This window comes from Pseudophryne corroboree, chromosome 2 (assembly GCF_028390025.1).
Source record: "Pseudophryne corroboree isolate aPseCor3 chromosome 2, aPseCor3.hap2, whole genome shotgun sequence".
Classification (NCBI taxonomy): Eukaryota; Metazoa; Chordata; class Amphibia; order Anura; family Myobatrachidae; genus Pseudophryne; species Pseudophryne corroboree.
In genome coordinates, this window is record NC_086445.1 from 37,950,564 (window position 1) to 37,972,850 (window position 22,287).

The 22,287-nt window shown below is 45.8% G+C and overlaps 1 protein-coding gene across 1 annotated transcript in view; it reads left to right on the top strand.

Moving 5' to 3' along the window:
- The window catches only part of LOC134989911 (zinc finger protein 271-like), a 187,372-nt gene that overhangs the window by 157,841 nt on the left and 7,244 nt on the right, over positions 1–22,287 (top strand). Inside the window, exon 12 of the mRNA XM_063950633.1 lies at positions 4,434–5,474. Within this exon, the coding sequence (XP_063806703.1) occupies positions 4,434–5,474 (1,041 nt within the window). The remainder of the gene's footprint in view (positions 1–4,433; positions 5,475–22,287) is intronic.

A 22,287-nucleotide genomic window follows, 5' to 3' on the forward strand; every position in this document is an offset into this window, starting at 1 on the left:
CAACTCGGCTGTCATTTTTGGGCATGATTCTGGACACGGAAAAAAGAGGGTTTTTCTCCCAATGGAAAAAGCCCAGGCACTCCAGAACATGGTCAAGGACCTGCTGAAACCAAAAAGAGTGTCAGTTCATCAATGCACTCGAGTATTGGGAAAGATGGTGGTGACCTACGAAGCCATTCCGTTCGGCAGGTTCCATGCGGGAACTTTTCAGTGGGACCTTCTGGACAAGTGGTCAGGGTCCCATCTACAGATGCATCAGAGGATAAGCCTGTCCCCCAGGGCCAGGGTCTCTCTCCTGTGGTGGCTCCAGAGTGCTCACCTTCTAGAGGGTCGCAGGTTCGGCCTTCAAGATTGGGTTCTTGTGACCACGGACGCGAGCCTCCGAGGATGGGGAGCAGTCACACAAGGAAAAAATTTTCAGGGAATATGGTCAAGCCAGGAGGCTTGTCTACACATCAATGTGCTGGAATTAAGGGCCATATACAACGGCCTGCAACAGGCGGAGAATCTTCTTCGCAACCTACCCGTTCTGATCCAGTCAGACAACGTCACAGCCGTGGCGCATGTAAACCGCCAAGGCGGGACAAGGAGCAGAGCAGCAATGGCAGAAGCCACCAGGATTCTTCACTGGGCGGAAAATCGTGTAAGCGCTCTGTCAACGGTCTTCATTCCGGGAGTAGACAACTGGGAGGCAGACTTCCTCAGCAGGCACGATCTCCATCCAAGAGAGTGGGGACTTTATCAAGAGGTCTTTGCAGAAGTAACAAGTCGTTGTGGACTTCCTCAAATAGACATGATGGCGTCACGCCTCAACAGAATGCTTCGGACGTATTGTTCGAGGTCGAGGGACCCTCAGGCAGTGGCGGTGGACGCCCTTGTGACACCGTGGGTGTTTCAGTCGGTCTATGTGTTCCCTCCGCTTCCACTTATCTCAAAAATATTGAGAATCATAAGACGAACAAGAGTGCAGACAATACTCACTGTCCCAGATTGGCCTCGAAGGGCCTGGTATTCAGATCTTTAGGAAATGATCACAGAAGATCCGTGGCCTCTTCCTCCCACGGAGGAGCTGTTACAACAGGGGCCCTGTGTGTTCCAAGACTTACGGCGGTTACGTTTGGCGGCATGGCGGTTGAACACCAAATCCTAGCTAGGAAAGGTATTCCGGGGGAAGTCATCCCTACTCTAATCAAAGCTAGGAAGGAGGTAATGGCGAAGTACTATCACCGTATCTGGAGGAAATATGTATCTTGGTGTGATGCCAAGAATGCTCCTACGGAAGATTTTCAGCTGGGTCGTTTTCTCCATTTTCTACAGACAGGAGTGGATATGGGCCTAAAGTTAGGCTCCATTAAAGTGCAGATTTCAGCCTTGTCTATATTCTTTCAGTAGGAATTGGCTTCTCTCCCAGAAGTCCAGACTTTTGTAAAGGGAGTGCTGCACATCCAACCTCCTTTTGTGCCCCCAGTGGCACCGTAGGACCTTAACGTGGTGTTACAGTTCCTTAAATCACACTGGTTTGAACCTCTTCAAACAGTTGAATTAAAATTTCTCACTTGGAAAGTGGTCATGTTGTTGGCCTTGGCATCTGCGAGGCGGGTGTCCAAATTGGCGTTTTTGTCTCACAAGAGCCCCTATCTGATTTTCCATGTGGATCGAGCAGAGTTGAGGACTCGTCCTCAATTTCTGCCTAAAGTGGTTTTGTCGTTTCGTATGAACCAACCTATTGTGGTGCCTGTGGCTACGGGTGCCTGTGGCTACGGGTGACTTGGAGGATTCCAAGTCCCTTGATGTAGTCAGGGCCTTAAAAATTTATGTAGCCAGGACGGCTCGGTTAGGAAAACAGAGGCACTGTTTGTCCTGTATGCATCCAACAAGGTTGGCGCTCCTGCTTCTAAGCAGACTATTGCTCGCTGGATCTGTAACACGATTCAGCAGGCTCATTCTACGGCTGGATTGCCGTTACCAAATTCGGTAAAGGCCCATTCCACTAGGAAGGTGGGCTCTTCTTTGGCGGCTGCCCGAGGCGTCTCGGCATTACAGCTTTGCCGAGCAGCTACTTGGTCGGGTTCAAACACTTTTGCAAAATTCTACAAGTTTGATACCCTGGCTGATGAGGACCTCATGTTTGCTCAATCGGTGCTGCAGAGTCAACCGCACTGTCCCGCCCAGTCTGGAGCTTTGGTATAAACCCCATGGTCCTTACGGAGACCCCAGCATCCTCTAGGACGTAAGAGAAAATAAGGTTTTAAACCTACCGGTAAATCTTTTTCTCCTAGTCCGTAGAGGATGCTGGGCGCCCGTCCCAGTGCGGACAAATTCTGCAAGGCTTGTATATAGTTGTTGCTTACATAAGGGTTATGTTACAGTTGAGATCAGTCTCTGGCTGATACTGTTTTGTTCATGCTGTTAACTGGTTTAGTATATACCATGTTGTACGGTGTGTATGGTGTGGGCTGGTATGTATCTCGCCCTTAGATTAACAAAAATCCTTTCCTCGTACTGTCCGTCTCCTCTGGGCACAGTTCTATAACTGAGGTCTGGAGGAGGGGCATAGAGGGAGGAGCCAGTTCACACCCATCTAAAGTCTTAGAGTGCCCATGTCTCCTGCGGAGCCCGTCTATACCCCATGGTCCTTACGGAGTCCCCAGCATCCTCTACGGACTAGGAGAAAAAGATTTACCGGTAGGTTTAAAATCTTATTTTTTGGGTGGCAACTGACCGTTTTTGGGAAGTGGTTGAAAAAAGTGTTTGCAGGGAGGGTGTCTGACGTCAATTCCGGTCCCGAACAGGCTGATGTGATCGCAGCGGCTGAGTAAGTCCTGGGCTGCGCAGAGACTGCAGAAGACCTGTTCGTACAGCCCTGCTACACATGCGTTATCACACTTGCACAGCTAAAATACACTCCCCTGTAGGCGGCGACTATCTGATCGCAGCAGTGCAAAAATCGTCTGCTAGCAATCAGGTCTGAATTAGGCCCCATGTGCAGGCAACTGCCGGGAGATCTGGTGTTTAGGCCATCATGCAGTAATAGCTTTGGTGTGTAACGTGTTCATGTTGTGCCAGTGTCGGCGGTCCTGTGGGCGTTTTGCCTGCGGCTGGGGGAGAGATCAGATAAATGTTTTCTCCTCTGCCGTCACATATGTGCCATAGCGTCCATGTCTCCGATGTACAGACCGCACTATTCCCTGTATCAGCTCCTGTGTAGACTCTGTGCTCAGGTGCTTTCTGTAGCTTACTGTTACCTACAGAGTTATGCAGGTAACCTGGAAATATACATTTTGGGATATGCAATCTTACTGTTTTTGTTGTGCATTCTATCTACCTATATTACTATTACAGTACAGGTTCTGTCTGCGCCTCATCTCTCCGGGTGATGTACAGATGTGTCCTCCCTCGTTAATACTGCAGTCACATTAAACAACAGACTACGCTGATTAAAATGATACGCGGCATGTGTATATTCTGTGTGCGACTGCATCTGTATCTGCATATGGAATGCTACCCTACAGTGTTTTTCCTAGAAAACACTGTATTATACCATTTCATATGCAGATGCAGTTATTATTATTTTTATTACCAGTTATTTATATAGCGCACACATATTCCGCAGCGCTTTACAGAGACTATTTGGCCATTCACCCATTCACATCAGTCCCTGCCCCAGTGGAGCTTACAATCTACATTCCCTATCATATGTACACGCACATACATTCACGCTAGGGTTAATATTTGTTGGGAGCCAATTCACCTACCAGTATATATATATTTTTTGGATTGTGGGAGGAAACCGGAGTACCCGGAGGAAACCCACGCAAGTACGGGGAGAATATACAAACTCCGCACAGTAAGGGCCATGGTGGGAATCGAACCCATGACCTCAGTGCTGTGAGGCAGTAATGCTAACCATTACACCATCCGTACTGCACGCAGAATATACACATGCCGCATATCATTTTAATCAGCATAGTCTGATTGTGAGTCTTATTCACATAGCGATGTGAATAAGACACATCTTCAGGGGAAAAAGACGATAGGTGCTGGCGGGTCACATGGGAGCTGGCGGATCTCTTGCACCCTGTGTGCCTCATAGCGTGTGGAGGCTAGATGAGGAATGACGCATCTGTACAGTACAGACATTTGAGAATTTTACATTTTCAGCTCTGTGTAGCTTTCAACCAACATGTTGTCCTTCAGCCGCATTTGTGAGGCACATCCGTGGCTCCATCTTGAGTCCCCCAGAAGCTTCTATCCACCCACTACAAGAAGAATAAGTCCTCTATTCCTGTTACAGACACTAATTTCTGTGTATGTAGATATGATGCTATAAACTGATGTATATGTGTGTAACTACACAGAATTTATCACTCTTGATGACGTGACCCATCCGCTGATGTATAGAGGGTTTATCTTAGTACTTTTTTCCCCAACAGGTCTGCACGCCTCCTCACACTATCCTGAGAAGATGCATCAGTGCTCGGAGTGTCAGCAATGTTTCCCTAATCATTCAGCCCTCGTCACCCATCAGCAAACGCATAGCGCCAGTAATCTTTTTATATGCTCAGATTGCGGACTGCATTTCAGCTCCAGGTTGGCTCTTACCGCCCATCAGCAATGTCACACCGAAAGGAAACGGTTTCACTGCTCTTATTGTGGGAAATCCTTTAATCTGAAATCACATTTCTTGTACCATAAGAGGACTCACACCGGGGAGAGGCCATTTTCATGCACGGAGTGCGGGAAATGCTATATCAGCAGATCTGCTCTCGTCATGCATCAGCGGACTCACACCGGGGAGAGACCATTCCCGTGCCCGGTGTGCGGAAGAAGTTTTGCAGCCAGATCTACTCTCGTCGTCCATCAGCGCACTCACACTGGCGAGAAGCCGTTTAAGTGTCTGGAGTGCGGGAAACGTTTTAGTGACTGTTCTGCTCTCAACGTGCATCTGCGCATTCACACTGGCGAGAAGCCGTTTCCATGTCTGGAGTGCGGGAAACGTTTTAGTGACCGTTCTGCTCTCATCGTGCATCTGCGCATTCACACTGGCGAGAAGCCGTTTAAGTGCACGGAGTGCGGAAAATGTTTTGCCCAGAAAGCCGACCTAGAGAAGCATCAGCGCACTCACACCGGTGAGAAACCGTTTCCATGTCTGGAGTGCGGGAAACGTTTTAGTGACGGTTCTGCTCTCATCGTGCATCTGCGCATTCACACTGGCGAGAAGCCGTTTAAGTGCACGGAGTGCGGAAAATGTTTCGCCCAGAGAGCCGTCCTAGAGAATCATAAGCGCACTCACACCGGGGAGAAACCATTTCCATGCCTGGAGTGCGGGAAAAGTTTTAATGTTGGATCTGCTCTCGTCAGGCATAAGCGCACTCACACCGGGGAGAGGCCGTTCGTGTGTTCCCAGTGCGGCCGCTGCTTTTCTAGTAGCTCAAGTCATTGGCGACATAAGAAGCGTCACACTGATCTAGGAGAATAAACTGCCCGTCACACACACAACAAGACTTTTATACAAACTGCAGACAAATGCCGGACTTGGAATTGCTCTAGGGTCTGTGACCTGTTCCGGTTCCATCTAAAAATTCTCATTGTAGATACAATAGAAACCTCACTCAAAACTGTCTCTGTTACATGTGTTACTTTTATATGTTTCTATTGATTACAGTCCGCGATTCGGGGGGTACAGTAGAAAGGATCCTGGACTGAGAGGGGCCGGCTCCCGCAGATGATCCCGGCTGTGAGCTGATCATTTGAATCGAAGCCGGATCACAGCCGGGATAATCGCTACCGGTAGTGTAGGAGGAGCTCAGGGGGCATGTTCCCAGGGTCCCTGTCTGGATAGAGGGGGGTTTAATCTCACACAAAGGGCCAACTCGAAAACTTGCTGTACCGTCCTGTTATTTGGTGATATGCCGTCACCCTCACATCCTCCCCCATCATCCCACCAGTGTAATCAGTGACAGTGGATGGTGGAGTCACGGCGATAACCAACAGTCTTTTGGCACGTGGGCCGGTCTGGTGAACATGTTCAGGTGCCTGGGGGGCATGTGGGCGGGACTGGTGGGCATATGAGGATGTCTTGGGGGTATGTGGCACACGTCAGCAGTGTGAGGGGTCAACATATCGTGTGCCTTTTCTGTTATTCATGGCCAACGTTACATCTCTGCGTCTACTGGGCCATTGGAGGAAAGAACCATCTCTTCTTCAGTCTTTACTGGTTCCCACATTTTCTTCTTTTTTTTTTTTTTTAATCACATAACTTTATTGAGTTAGAATAATAAAATTGAAGACAAATGGAGCGGTGTCAGATAATTGACTTTTATATGAATCTGGAAGATATATTCTGTACAGCTTTGGAGAAACACTCAGATTACGTAGCAACATGGTTCAGCTGGATGGAATTTAAATCCACCCCGCATTATGCTGCCCTAGTACCCCCAAATTAATTATGTTAGGACACTTGCCTTAAATGTGAACTGTCTAATGTTTAATTACATTTTTGCCTATACTGTTGCTTCTTCGATTGTGAACTCTTACCGACCCCCCCCCCCCCCCCCCCAACCTCCCTTATGTGTTACCCTTTGTCCCGTCCTGTTCTTTTTTGACACCCCTTTTTTGCTAAACAAAATAGGTGGATGATTATCCACAGTTGTTTCTGATGTGTGTGTGTGGGTATATATATATATATATATATATATATGTGTGTGTGTGTGCATATTTGTTGGCTACAGGAATGTAGGTGCTTACTTAACACGTGTTTAGCGTAATGACAGGATTGCGATCTTATTGATGTCATGTATTACACAAAATACACCCGGGAAACTTTGTTGTTTAATTGCAGCTGTTTATTTTGGAAATTGTTCTTCTCAAAATAAAAAATGTATTTAAAAAAATAGAAGACAAATGGGTGTATTCAATAGCTGTCGGAAGCTGCCGTCTTGTCGGAAAGACGGCAGCTGCCCACAGATTTCGGTCGGAAAGGGTTCTGACCTATTCAAAAAGAACAGTTTTTTTCCGACAAGTCGGGAATTCATGACTTGTTGGAAAACACGAGGATTGGCGGGATAGGGCCGATCTGTGTGCTTCTGTCAGAAACGAGGGCCAAATCAGACAGGTTTTGGCCCCCTTTCTAACAATCTCAATCCGACCTAAAAAAAAAAGTAGGATTAAGCAGGGCGTCCCCCCAGCCAGGCTTCTCACTCCCAGCAGCGCCTCCCCCGCTGCTGCAGACATATGCCGCCGGCCAGCTCTCCCCGCCGCCATCCAGCTCCCCCCGCCACCGTCACCTCACCCTGCAGCCGTCATCTGCTCCCCCCGCTTCTGTCAGTGCACTCGGCAGCCGCTGACAGCAGCAGGACAGGACCTCGGATACGGCCAAATCCGACATTCGGATTTGGCCGTCCATTGAATAGCTCTTGTCAGATCTATTCCGACAAATGCATGTTGGAATAGACCCGACACTTATTGAATACACCCCAAATACAGTTATCTTAAGTAAACAGTATACGAGAAAAAAAATTGAATATATAGGATAACAAGGTCCAAAAGTATTCGAGGGGGACAAGTGGAAAACATTGCAACAGGGAAGATATTGTATTTGAAAAATATCAAAGTTGAAAACATCCCCAAGTAGACCAGCAAGTGGGCCGCAAGGACAATGCTATTAGAGTCTTCAGGAACAGTGGGAAGGGAGGGGGGAGAAGATGAGATTTATATTTAGCAGGAACAAGCGGGGAGGGAAGAATGAAGCATATGGTGTAGGGGAGAAAAAGGAAGAAGAAAAACAAATAGATTTAGGAATGTGGGAGGAGAAACAATACAGAGAAAGTCTAGTAGGGGAAAATATAAATTTTATGTGAGGCCTGGAAGATCCGTGTTATGGAGACTATACCTAGATGCCCAAATGGCATGATACTTGTCCACTGTGTTGTTCATCAAGCAAGAAATATATTCCATTGTAGACACGTTCCAGACGGTTCCAAAGTTCAAGACGGAATAATCTGGGTAACGGATATCAAATGCATGACATTATTTATGTGAAGGGATCAGGGGCAAACCTTGATTTTTTTAGTGGGGGGGGGGTCCAGATATGAGAAAGATAGAGAGGGAGAGGGAGAGAAAAATAGAGCGCACATAGGTGGTCATTCCGAGTTGTTCGCTCTGTAAATTTCTTCGCATCGCAGCGATTTTCCGCTTAGTGCGCATGCGCAATGTCCACACTGCGACTGCGCCAAGTAAATTTGCTAAGAAGTTAGGTATTTTACTCACGGCATTACGAGATATTTTCTTCGTTCTGGTGATCGGAGTGTGATTGACAGGAAGTGGGTGTTTCTGGGCGGCAACAGGCCATTTTATGGGTGTGTGCGAAAAAACGCTACCGTTTCTGGGAAAAACGCGGGAGTGGCTGGAGAAACGGAGGAGTGTCTGGACGAACGCTGGGTGTGTTTGTGACGTCAAACCAGGAACGACAAGCACTGAACTGATCGCAGATGGCGAGTAGGTCTGGAGCTACTCAGAAACTGCTAAGAGGTGTGTAATCGCAATTTTGAGAATCTTTCGTTCGCAATTTTACTATGCTAAGATTCACTCCCAGTAGGCGGCGGCTTAGCCTGTGCAAAGCTGCTAAAAGCAGCTTGCGAGCGAACAACTCGGAATGAGGGCCAGAGAGCAGCAGACATGCGGAGAGAGCGAAAGACATGTGGAAAGAGAGACGGACAGAGATAGACAGTTATGGAGCGAGGGAGTGACGGGCATGTGGAGAAATTGGCAGAAATGGAGAGACAGAGTGATATGGGGAGGGAGAGACACACATGGAGATTGGCAGGCATTGAGAGAGAGACATGGTGGGGGAGGGAGAGAAAGAGAGACAGGCAGGGAGACATGTAGAGAGAGACAGACATGGGGAGGGAGAGGGAGACACGAACATGGGGAGGGAGGAGGAGACATGGAGAAAGAGTGAGACACAGACAGGGAGAAAAAGATATGGAGAGACAGACATGTAGAGAGAGAGGGGGACATGAAGAGAGTTTGACATGAGAAGGGACTTGGAGAGAGAGAGACACGGAGACAGACAAATGGTGAGAGAGAGAGACATGGAGAGACAGACACAGGGAGAGTCTGACCTGAGAAGGGACTCTGAGACGGGGACAGAGAGAGAGACAGACACAGGGTGAGGGAGACATGGCAGACATGGGGTGGGAATACAATGAGCACTCACCCGACCAGCCAGCTCCCCTCCTGCATGCAAGTCACGAACCTGCTGCAGAGTCACTTGGTCACCCGGCCAGCTCTATCTCAAAGGCCTATGGGAAGTGCCTGAGAGGAAATGGCTCTGCAGCTCCCCCTACGTTCAGTCAGCCCAGCCTCCACGTAAGTATAGTGAGGCTGCTGCTGCGCGTTACACACACAGAGCCTGTCCTGCAGCGTTGCCTGACGCTATTTCATCGAGGGACACAACGGTAATCTGCAAAGATAGATTGGCGCATGGGGGAGGTGTTAGGTATCGTAAACCCCCCCCCCCCCCCCCCCCCCCCTGCATGCGCGTACGGGGATGACTAAGTGTTATGTGAATACTTTCGGCTTGGAGGATTCCTGGGATACTGAGCACCAGAGTTTAGACCTTACCCGGTGCTACTGAGTCAGTGCAGTGTGGTACTTTGCTGTATTACCTGAAAACGGCTGATTTCCTTCATCTTTCTGGCATCATTTGTCTAATACTGGTGTCTACTTATAACCTGATTGCTTTGACAACATTCTGGACCTTCATTGTGTCAGTGAGAGAAATCATTTGGCTTGCCACTCTGACCAGGTGTGAGTCCAGTATTGTGCACTCGGTGTAAATCACACCTTGAACCTGCCCACACTTTGGTACCAGTAGCCATGTCCTGATTGGCGGGGTTGTGTGAAAAAATCATCCCAAAACAATCCTGCATTGTCTTGAGCCTGCTGGTATAAGGATGATGGAGGAAGCTAGGGGAAGCCCAGGTGCAGAGCGGCTCACCCATAACTGTCACATTGGCGCAAAAGTCACGGTGGCTATTTTTTTTTAACACATTCCAAAAACGGGAAAAATTATAAGAGAATCATGGATTGAGTCCTGGACGAGGGAGCTGCAAAGATGGCGGTGAGGGGCCTTATGTGGGCTGTGTACCTAGGATCTGGTTACACACTGTCTGTCCCTAGTAATGTGCTGTATTATATTATATATGGGCACACATGAGGACCTGGTTACACACTGTCTGTCACTAGTAATATGCTGTATTATATTATATATGGGCACACATGAGGATGTGGTTACACACTGTCAGTCCCTAGTAATATGCTGTATTATATTATATATGGGCACACATGAGGATGTGGTTACACACTGTCAGTCCCTAGTAATATGCTGTATTATATTATATATGGGCACACATGAGGATCTGGTTACACACTGTCAGTCCCTAGTAATATGCTGTATTATATTATATATGGGCACAGGTGAGGTTACACACTGTCAGTCCCTAGTAATATGCTGTATTATATTATATATGGGCACACATGAGGATCTGGTTACACACTGTCAGTCTCTAGTAACATGCTGTATTATATAAGGGCACATATGAGGATGTGGTTACACACTGTCAGTCGCTAGTAATATGCTGTATTATATTATATATGGGCACACATGAGGATGTGGTTACACACTGTCAGTCGCTAGTAATATGCTGTATTATATTATATATGGGCACACATGAGGATGTGGTTACACACTGTCAGTCCCTAGTAATATGCTGTATTATATTATATATGGGCACACATGAGGATCTGGTTACACACTGTCAGTCTCTAGTAACATGCTGTATTATATATGGGCACACATGAGGATGTGGTTACACACTGTCAGTCCCTAGTAGTATGCTGTATTATATTATATATGGGCACACATGAGGATGTGGTTACACACTGTCAGTCCCTAGTAATATGCTGTATTATATTATATATGGGCACACGTGAGGATCTTGTTACACACTGTCAGTCCCTAGTAATATGCTGTATTATATTATATATGGGCACACATGAGGATCTGGTTACACACTGTCAGTCCCTAGTAATATGCTGTATTATATTATATATGGGCACATATGAGGATGTGGTTACACACTGTCAGTCGCTAGTAATATGCTGTATTATATTATATATGGGCACACCTGAGGATGTGGTTAAACACTGTCAGTCGCTAGTAATATGCTGTATTATATTATATATGGGCACACATGAGGATGTGGTTACACACTGTCAGTCGCTAGTAATATGCTGTATTATATTATATATGGGCACACATGAGGATGTGGTTACACACTGTCAGTCGCTAGTAATATGCTGAATTATATTATATAAGGGCACAGGTGAGGTTACACACTGTCAGTCCCTAGTAATATGCTGTATTATATTATATATGGGCACACATGAGGATCTGGCTACACACTGTCAGTCTCTAGTAACATGCTGTATTATATATGGGCACATATGAGGATGTGGTTACACACTGTCAGTCGCTAGTAATATGCTGTATTATATTATATATGGGCACAGGTGAGGTTACACACTGTCAGTCCCTAGTAATATGCTGTATTATATTATATAAGTTGTAACACTGTAGGGGTGCAAGGCGCCTTTTCCTGGGGAATATGGCCGCACGCAGCAGCTGAGGAACAACACAAGTCCAGTTTCTGGTACAACTGACCCCGGCCAGTTTTATTGAAACAGAAAATAAAACAAACCCCAAAATAAAAATACCTTGCCTGTCCGGCACTAACTAAACATAAGATGTTCCTAACTGTCACTAAACAAAACACAGAGTTCTTCAGTACATACTGTATGGCTTACTTGCATCAGAAAGCGTGTCTCTCACACACAGATCCTGCAGCCTTCCCAGGCAGTCTGCCCATACTAATCAGGTTAGAAGCACTATATCACTCTTACACAGCTGAAACCCTGATTAGCCCTCTGTGAGGCCAAAGACCCGAACTGGGCCCAATGTCTAGAACTCGCCTTATCTCTCTCTCAGAGCCTTTACCCAGCTTTTACAGCAAACTGAAAAGGTTCAGACAAAACAAAAAGCATTTTTCCTAGAAGTTAACATTTTCTAAAACATGTAAGACAAGAACCTGGGACAAATATACCTGCCCTCAAACACTATCCCAGTGTTCTTGTCACATATCCCCCTCCCCTGTTTCGACCTAGGGGCCGGAACACTTGTAGCCCCCAAACAGAAGATGCGAGACAATGCATCTGCGTTGGCCAATTGTGTTCCCGGTCTATGTTCGACAGTAAACTTAAAGTCCTGCAACGCTAGAAACCATCTAGTTACACGAGCATTCTTGCCTCTATTTACATACATCCATTTTAAAGGGGCATGGTCTGTCACTAGTCTGAATTGTCTACCCAAGAGGTAATATCTCAAGGTATCTAGTGCCCACTTAATGGCCAAAGCCTCCTTTTCCACAATGGCATACCTTTTTTCATGCTCATTGAGTTTCCTACTCAAATAAATGATAGGGTGTTCGTCCCCATCTCTGGTTTGGGACAGCACAGCACCTATCCCTACCTCTGAGGCATCTGTCTGTACCACAAATTCTTTTGAAAAATCTGGTGTTATCAACACCGGTTGTGAACACAAAGCCACTTTTAACGCTTGGAACGCCTTTTCTGCATCAGGGTTCCATTTCACCACATTTGACTGCTTCCCTTTGGTAAGGTCTGACAACGGCACCGCTGTGGTCGCAAAATTAGGAATAAACCGTCTATAGTACCCAGTAATTCCCAAAAAAGCCCTTACCTGTTTTTTATTCACTGGACGAGGCCAGTTTTGAATAGCATCAACTTTATTCAATTGGGGCCTAATCAGACCTCTGCCTATGGTGAAGCCCAAGTATTTGACCTCCTCCATTGCGAGGCAGCACTTCTTTGGGTTAGCAGTTAACCCTGCCTCTCTGATTGAGTCCAGTACTGCTTGTACTTTAACCAAATGTGACCCCCAGTCTGTACTGTGAATTACCACATCATCCAAATAGGCAGCTGCATATTTTCTATGGGGCCTCAAAATTTTATCCATCGCCCGTTGAAAGGTTGCTGGAGCCCCATGCAACCCAAAGGGTAACATCTTATACTGGTACAGCCCCTCCGGAACCGAAAAGGCTGTTTTTTCTTTGGCGCTATCAGATAAAGGTATTTGCCAGTAACCTTTGGTCAGGTCCAATGTGGTGAGAAACCTGGCTGTTCCCAGCCTTTCTACAAGCTCATCCACACGGGGCATGGGGTATGCGTCAAACTTGGACACCTCATTTAACTTACGAAAGTCATTACAGAAGCGTATGCTACCGTCGGGCTTCGGGATGAGCACTATGGGACTGGACCACTCACTGTTAGACTCCTCTATGACTCCAAGTTCTAACATGGTTTTAACTTCCTTAGAAATAGCTTCTCGCTGAGCTTCAGGAATCCTATATGGCTTTAAATGAACCCTGACCCCTGGTTCTGTGACAATGTCATGTTTTATTATGGTCGTTCGGCCAGGCAGCTCTGAAAATACCTCCCTATTTTGGATGAGACATTCTTTAACCTGATTGTTCTGATCAGCTGATAATGTCTCTGACACCTTCACTGCGGGAAGCAACCGGGGTGAAGACACCGAAGGGCAAGGCTCCGCTGACAGAGACAACCTATCTTTCCAGGGTTTGATTAAGTTAACATGGTAGATCTGTTCGGGTTTTCTCTTTCCCGGCTGGTATACTTTGTAATTAACCTCATTCACTTTTTCCCTAATCTCAAATGGACCCTGCCATTTAGCTAGGAATTTGCTTTCCACAGTGGGTACCAAAACAAGAACTCTATCTCCAGGAGCAAATTCCCGTATCTTGGCACTCCGGTTATAGACCCTCTGTTGAGCACTTTGGGCCTGTTCCATGTGCTCTTTGACAACAGGTACCACGGCTGCAATCCTATCCTGCATTTGTGTTACATGCTCAATAACGCTTCTATAAGGAGTGGGCTGTCCTTCCCACGTCTCTTTGGCAACATCCAACAGCCCTCTGGGGTGTCTACCATACAACAAATCAAATGGAGAAAACCCCGTAGAGGACTGAGGAACTTCTCTGATGGCCATTAACAAGTAGGGCAACAAACAATCCCAGTTTTTCCCATCTCTCTCAACAACCTTTTTTAACATACTTTTTAATGTTTTATTAAACCTTTCCACCAACCCGTCAGTTTGGGGATGGTAGATGGACGTCCTGAGGTGAGTGACCTTAAATAACTTGCACAACTCTTTCATGATCCTTGACATAAATGGAGTACCTTGGTCAGTCAAAATTTCTTTTGGTATTCCCACTCTACTAAATACCTGCACTAGCTCCCTAGCTATCGCCTTGGTTGTGATAGTGCGTAAAGGGACAGCCTCAGGATATCGAGTGGCATAGTCCATAATTACCAGGATATACTGATGGCCCCGAGCAGACTTTAACAAGGGCCCCACGAGATCCATGGCTATTCTGTCAAACGGGACCTCTATAATAGGCATGGGAACTAGTGGGCTCCTGAAATGGGGTCTAGGGGCATGATACTGGCATTCAGGACAGGAAGAACAATATTCAGACACTTCTTTATAAACCCCTGGCCAAAAGAACCTTTGTAAAACTCTTTCAGTGGTTTTTTCTGCCCCTAAATGTCCTGCGGTAACGTGACTATGAGCTAAATCTAGTACCGTTCTCCGATAAGGCTGGGGAACTACCAGCTGTTCCACCACATCCTCACCCCTTTTGACAATGTGGTACAAGAGCTCATTACAGATGGCCATGTGGGGATACGTAACCCTGTCACCTGGTACCACAGGTTCCCCATTAACAATCTTAACATTCTCTCTAGCCTTTATTAAGGTAGGATCCTTTAACTGTTCAGACGCAAACAGATCCTTCTTTACCTCCAGGTCAGGCACGCTTTCAGTTCTAACTACTATGTCTCTGTTCCCGGCAAGAGGGTCCTCACTGGACTCCCCATCTGTCACTTCCCCAGCCAAACTGGCAAAAGGCAAAGGGCCAGAAAGTTCCGAAGACCCACGTACATCCAAAAAATCACCGGTATTATCAACTGGCTTTTTACTTCTCACATCTGTTGATAACCGTGATTCCCACAGTTTCCAAAAATGAGGAAAATCCCTCCCTATTATGGCCTCATGCACCAAGGTAGGGACCAGTCCCACTTTAACCATTGCTGACCCACAACAAGTTTCTATATTCACCTCAGCAGTGGCATAATATTGGGTATCCCCATGTATGCAAGTTACCCCAATAGGTATTTGCTGGACCTTTAAGGGGTTCACTAACCCAGCTTTCACGAGGGTAACTAAACTTCCTGAATCTAGCAAGGCCTCTACCCGGTTACCTTCTAAGAACACATCACACATTTGTTTTTCCAGCTCAGGTGAAGGTACCACAGTACAGGCTAACCTAGCAAAGAAAGACATTCTGCGACATTCAAAGGCAGCATCACATTGCATGGGTTCTTGCGTGACTGGGCAATTGGCAATAACATGACCTGGCATACCACACCTAAAACATTTAACCACACGATTACCAACCCATTTGGGCAGCATAGACCGTTCTAGCCCCATTGGCCTGTTTCCAGGGCCAGTGTTTACAGTCTCTCCAGCCTTGCGTTCTCTTAACCGCCCAGCAACGTTTTCCCACGGAACAGTCTTACCAGTCTTTACTGAAGGGCGCTGTCGAGGATCTATGGGTTGCTGGGTGGTCATCAGTAGTTCCTCTGCTGCCAAATACCTCTCTACCATGTCCACTAATTGGTCAGCAGTACCCGGGTTTCCATGGCTCACCCACTTGCGCAGGACCATGGGCAAAGATCTCAAGTAGCGGTCCATGACGACTCTTTCCACCATCTGGGGACCAGTTAATGTCTCTGGCTGCAGCCATTTTTTTGTTAGCTGAATAAGGTCGTGCATCTGGGAGCGCGGAGGCTTCTCCATGGCGTACAGCCAACGGTGCACCCGTTGCGCTCGTACTGACAGCGTGACTCCCAGGCGGGTCAGGATCTCAGTCTTTAGTTTATCATAGTCCCGAGCCTCAGCAGGGCTTAAATCAAAGTAAGCTTTTTGGGGCTCACCTGACAGGAAAGGTGCCAGCAGACTGGCCCACTGTGCTTTCGGCCAGTTCTCACGCTCGGCAGTCCTTTCAAACGTGGTCAGATAGGCCTCCACATCATCAGCCTCTGTCATTTTCTGCAGGAAGTGACTGGCCCGTATAGAACTAGAGCTGGTTGGAGCACTGACGGCCACATCTCCAACCCGAGCTGCAAGTCTCTGCACCACTTCTGCTAAGGCCTCTCTATCCTGACGCTGTTGCCTGTAAAGTTCATCAACAACTGCCTGCTGTTGTCTCTTATTTTCCTCCATTGCCACCTGCTGTAGTCTCCAATTTTCCTCCATTGCCACCTGCTGCTGTCGGTTGGCCTCCTGCTGAGCCGCTGTAGCTTGCAGCAAGGCTTTAAGCAGATCCTCCATGTCAACAGATTTTTCAGGCGGCTTTGCAGCTGCTTTCACCCAGGACATATATCAAACCCTCAGGGGTGAGTCTCAGTAACTTCACACTGGGCTGTATCTGCATAAACCACCGTTTTCTGCAGGCCTCACAAAGCTGCTGCTTTCACTTATGCGCAGAACGGCCTGCTCGCATTCTCCACCAAGTTGTAACACTGTAGGGGTGCAAGGCGCCTTTTCCTGGGGAATATGGCCGCACGCAGCAGCTGAGGAACAACACAAGTCCAGTTTCTGGTACAACTGACCCCGGCCAGTTTTATTGAAACAGAAAATAAAACAAACCCCAAAATAAAAATACCTTGCCTGTCCGGCACTAACTAAACATAAGATGTTCCTAACTGTCACTAAACAAAACACAGAGTTCTTCAGTACATACTGTATAGCTTACTTGCATCAGAAAGCGTGTCTCTCACACACAGATCCTGCAGCCTTCCCAGGCAGTCTGCCCATACTAATCAGGTTAGAAGCACTATATCACTCTTACACAGCTGAAACCCTGATTAGCCCTCTGTGAGGCCAAAGACCCGAACTGGGCCCAATGTCTAGAACTCGCCTTATCTCTCTCTCAGAGCCTTTACCCAGCTTTTACAGCAAACTGAAAAGGTTCAGACAAAACAAAAAGCATTTTTCCTAGAAGTTAACATTTTCTAAAACATGTAAGACAAGAACCTGGGACAAATATACCTGCCCTCAAACACTATCCCAGTGTTCTTGTCACAATGGGCACACATGAGGATCTGGTTACACACTGTCAGTCCCTAGTAATATGCTGTATTATATATATATATAGGCACACATGAGGATGTGGTTACACACTGTCAGTCCCTAGTAATGTGCTGCATTATATTATATATGGGCACACATGAGGATCTGGTTACACACTGTCAGTCCCTAGTACTATGCTGTATTATATTATATATGGGCACACATGAGGATGTGGTTACACACTGTCAGTCCCTAGTAGTATGCTGTATTATATTATATATGGGCACACATGAGGATGTGGTTACACACTGTCAGTCCCTAGTAATATGCTGTATGATATTATATATGGGCACACGTGAGGATCTTGTTACACACTGTCAGTCCCTAGTAATATGCTGTATTATATTATATATGGGCACACATGAGGATCTGGTTACACACTGTCAGTCCCTAGTAATATGCTGTATTATATTATATATGGGCACACATGAGGATCTTGGTTGCACACTGTCAGTCCCTAGTAATATGCTGTATTATATTATATATGGGCATATATGAGAATCTGGTTACACACTGTCAGTCCCTAGTAATATGCTGTATTATATTATATATGGGCTACACATGAGGATGTGGTTACACACTGTCAGTCCCTAGTAATATGCTGTATTATATTATATATGGGCACAAATGAGGATCTGGTTACACACTGTCAGTCCCTAGTAACATGCTGTATTAGATTATATATGGGCTACACATGAGGATCTGGTTACACACTGTCAGTCCCTAGTAATATGCTGTATTATATTATATATGGGCACACCCGAGGATCAGGTTACACACTGTCAGTCCCTAGTAATATGCTGTATTATATTATATATGGGCACACGAGGATGTGGTTACACACTGTCAGTCCCTGGTAATACGCTGTATTATATTATATATGGGCACACGTGAGGTTACACACTGTCAGTCCCTAGTAATATGCTGTATTATATTATATATGGGCACACATGAGGATCTGGTTACACACTGTCAGTCTCTAGTAACATGCTGTATTATATATGGGCACATATGAGGATGTGGTTACACACTGTCAGTCGCTAGTAATATGCTGTATTATATTATATATGGGCACACATGAGGATCTGGTCACACACTGTCAGTCCCTAGTAATGTGCTGCATTATATTATATATGGGCACACATGAGGATCTGGTTACACACTGTCAGTCCCTAGTACTATGCTGTATTATATTATATATGGGCACACATGAGGATGTGGTTACACACTGTCAGTCCCTAGTAGTATGCTGTATTATATTATATATGGGCACACATGAGGATGTGGTTACACACTGTCAGTTCCTAGTAATATGCTGTATTATATTATATATGGGCACACGTGAGGATCTTGTTACACACTGTCAGTCCCTAGTAATATGCTGTATTATATTATATATGGGCACACATGAGGATCTGGTTACACACTGTCAGTCCCTAGTAATATGCTGTATTAGATTATATATGGGCACACATGAGGATGTGGTTACACACTGTCAGTCCCTAGTAATGTGCTGCATTATATTATATATGGGCACACATGAGGATCTGGTTACACACTGTCAGTCCCTAGTACTATGCTGTATTATATTATATATGGGCACACATGAGGATGTGGTTACACACTGTCAGTCCCTAGTAGTATGCTGTATTATATTATATATGGGCACACATGAGGATGTGGTTACACACTGTCAGTCCCTAGTAATATGCTGTATTATATTATATATGGGCACACGTGAGGATCTTGTTACACACTGTCAGTCCCTAGTAATATGCTGTATTATATTATATATGGGCACACATGAGGATCTGGTTACACACTGTCAGTCCCTAGTAATATGCTGTATTATATTATATATGGGCACACATGAGGATCTTGGTTACACACTGTCAGTCCCTAGTAATATGCTGTATTATATTATATATGGGCATATATGAGAATCTGGTTACACACTGTCAGTCCCTAGTAATATGCTGTATTATATTATATATGGGCTACACATGAGGATGTGGTTACACACTGTCAGTCCCTAGTAATATGCTGTATTATATTATATATGGGCACAAATGAGGATCTGGTTACACACTGTCAGTCCCTAGTAACATGCTGTATTAGATTATATATGGGCTACACATGAGGATCTGGTTACACACTGTCAGTCCCTAGTAATATGCTGTATTATATTATATATGGGCACACCCGAGGATCAGGTTACACACTGTCAGTCCCTAATAATATGCTGTATTATATTATATATGGGCACACATGAGGATGTGGTTACACACTGTCAGTCTCTAGTAACATGCTGTATTATATATGGGCACATATGAGGATGTGGTTACACACTGTCAGTCGCTAGTAATATGCTGTATTATATTATATATGGGCACACATGAGGATGTGGTTACACACTGTCAGTCCCTGGTAATACGCTGTATTATATTATATATGGGCACACGTGAGGTTACACACGGTCAGTCCCTAGTAATATGCTGTATTATATTATATATGGGCACACATGAGGATCTGGTTACACACTGTCAGTCTCTAGTAACATGCTGTATTATATATGGGCACATATGAGGATGTGGTTACACACTGTCAGTCGCTAGTAATATGCTGTATTATATTATATATGGGCACACATGAGGATCTGGTTACACACTGTCAGTCCCTAGTAATGTGCTGCATTATATTATATATGGGCACACATGAGGATCTGGTTACACACTGTCAGTCCCTAGTACTATGCTGTATTATATTATATATGGGCACACATGAGGATGTTGTTACACACTGTCAGTCCCTAGTAGTATGCTGTATTATATTATATATGGGCACACATGAGGATGTGGTTACACACTGTCAGTTCCTAGTAATATGCTGTATTATATTATATATGGGCACACATGAGGATGTGGTACACACTGTCAGTCCCTAGTAATATGCTGTATTATATTATATATGGGCACACATGAGGATGTGGTTACACACTGTCAGTCCCTAGTAATATGCTATATTATATTATATATGGGCACACGTGAGGATGTGGTTACACACTGTCAGTCCCTAGTAATATGCTGTATTATATTATATATGGGCACACATGAGGATGTGTATACACACTGTCAGTCGCTAGTAATACGCTGTATTATATTATATTTGGGCACACGTGAGGATCTGGTTACACACTGTCAGTCCCTAAACTGACTGCAGTGATCGCAAGATAGGAGTAGGTCTGGAGCTACTCAGAAATGGCATGACATTTTTTAGTAGCAATTCTGCTACTCATTTGTTCGCACTTCTGCTAAGCTAAGATACACTCCCAGTATACGGCGGCTTAGCGTGTGCACTGCTGCTGAAAGCAGCTAGCGAGCGATCAACTCGGAACGAGGGCCATTGTGTATGTACCCAGAGTAATCACTGTAAGTGGTCACAATATAAGTCATGTCACTGGTTACAGGAACCCGTGTGACTTCCAGTGTTTTTTGGTTATTGGCCTAAATCCTTGGGTCTGTACAATGGGCCTAATTCAGACCTGATTGCTAGGCTGCGTTTTTGTACAGCCTGCGATCAGTTCTAAACTGCGCATGCGTATGCACCTCAATGCACAGGCACGTCGTACGGGTACAAAGCGGATCGCACAGGCAGTTGTAAGGAGATTGACAGGAAGAGGGCGTTTGTGGGTGGCAACTGACCGTTTTCGGGGAGTGGTTGGAAAAAGTGTTTGCAGGGCGGGTATCTGACGTCAATTCTGGTCCCGGACAGGCTGATGTGATCGCAGCGGCTGAGTAAGTCCTGGGCTGCGCAGAGACTGTAGAAGATCTGTTCGTACAACTCTGCTACACATGCGATCGCACACTTGCACAGCTAAAATACACTCCCCTATAGGCGGCGACTATCTGATCGCAGCAGTGCAAATATCACCTGCTAGCAATCAGGTCTGAATTAGGCCCCATGTGCAGGCAACTGCCGGGAGATCTGGGTGTTTAGTTCATCATGCAGTTATAGCTTTGGTGTGTGACGTGTTCATGTTGTGCCAGTGTCGGCGGTCCTGTGGGCGTTTTGCCTGCGGCTGGGGGAGGGGTCAGATAAATGTTTTCTCCTCTGCCGTCACATACTTGCCATAGTGTCCATGTCTCCGATGCACAGACCGCACTATGCCCTGTATGAGCTCCTGCGTAGACTCTGTACTCAGGTGCTTTCTGTATGCAGGTAACCTGGAAATATACATTTTGGGATATGCTATCTTACTGTTTTTGTTGTGCATTCTATCTACCTATATTACTATTACAGTACAGGTTCTGTCTGCGCCTCATCTCTCCGGGTGATGTACAGATGTGTCCTCCCTCGTTAATACTGCAGTCACATTAAAAAGCAGACTACGCTGATTAAAATGATATGCGGCATGTGTATATTCTGTGTGCGACTGCAGCTGTATCTGCATACGGAATGCTACGCTACAGTGTTTTTCCTAGAAAACACTGTATTATACCATTTCATATGCAGATGCAGTCGCACGCAGAATATACACATGCCGCATATCATTTTAATCAGCATAGTCTGATTGTGAGTCTTATTCACATAGCGATGTGAATAAGACACATCTTCAGGGGAAAAGATGATAGATGCTGGCGGGTCACATGGGACCTGGCGGATCTCTTGCACCCTGTGTGCCTCATAGCGTGTGGAGGCTAGATGAGGAATGACGCATCTGTACAGTACAGACATTTGAGAGTTTTACATTTTCAGCTCTGTGTAGCTTTCAACCAACATGTTGTCCTTCAGCCGCATTTGTGAGGCACATTCATGGCTCCATTTTGAGTACCCCAGAAGCTTCCATCCACCCACTACAAGAAGAAAGAGTCCTCTTTCTGCTGCGGGGTACACTGGGCTCCACAAGGATAGACATTGGGGTGTAGAGTAGGATC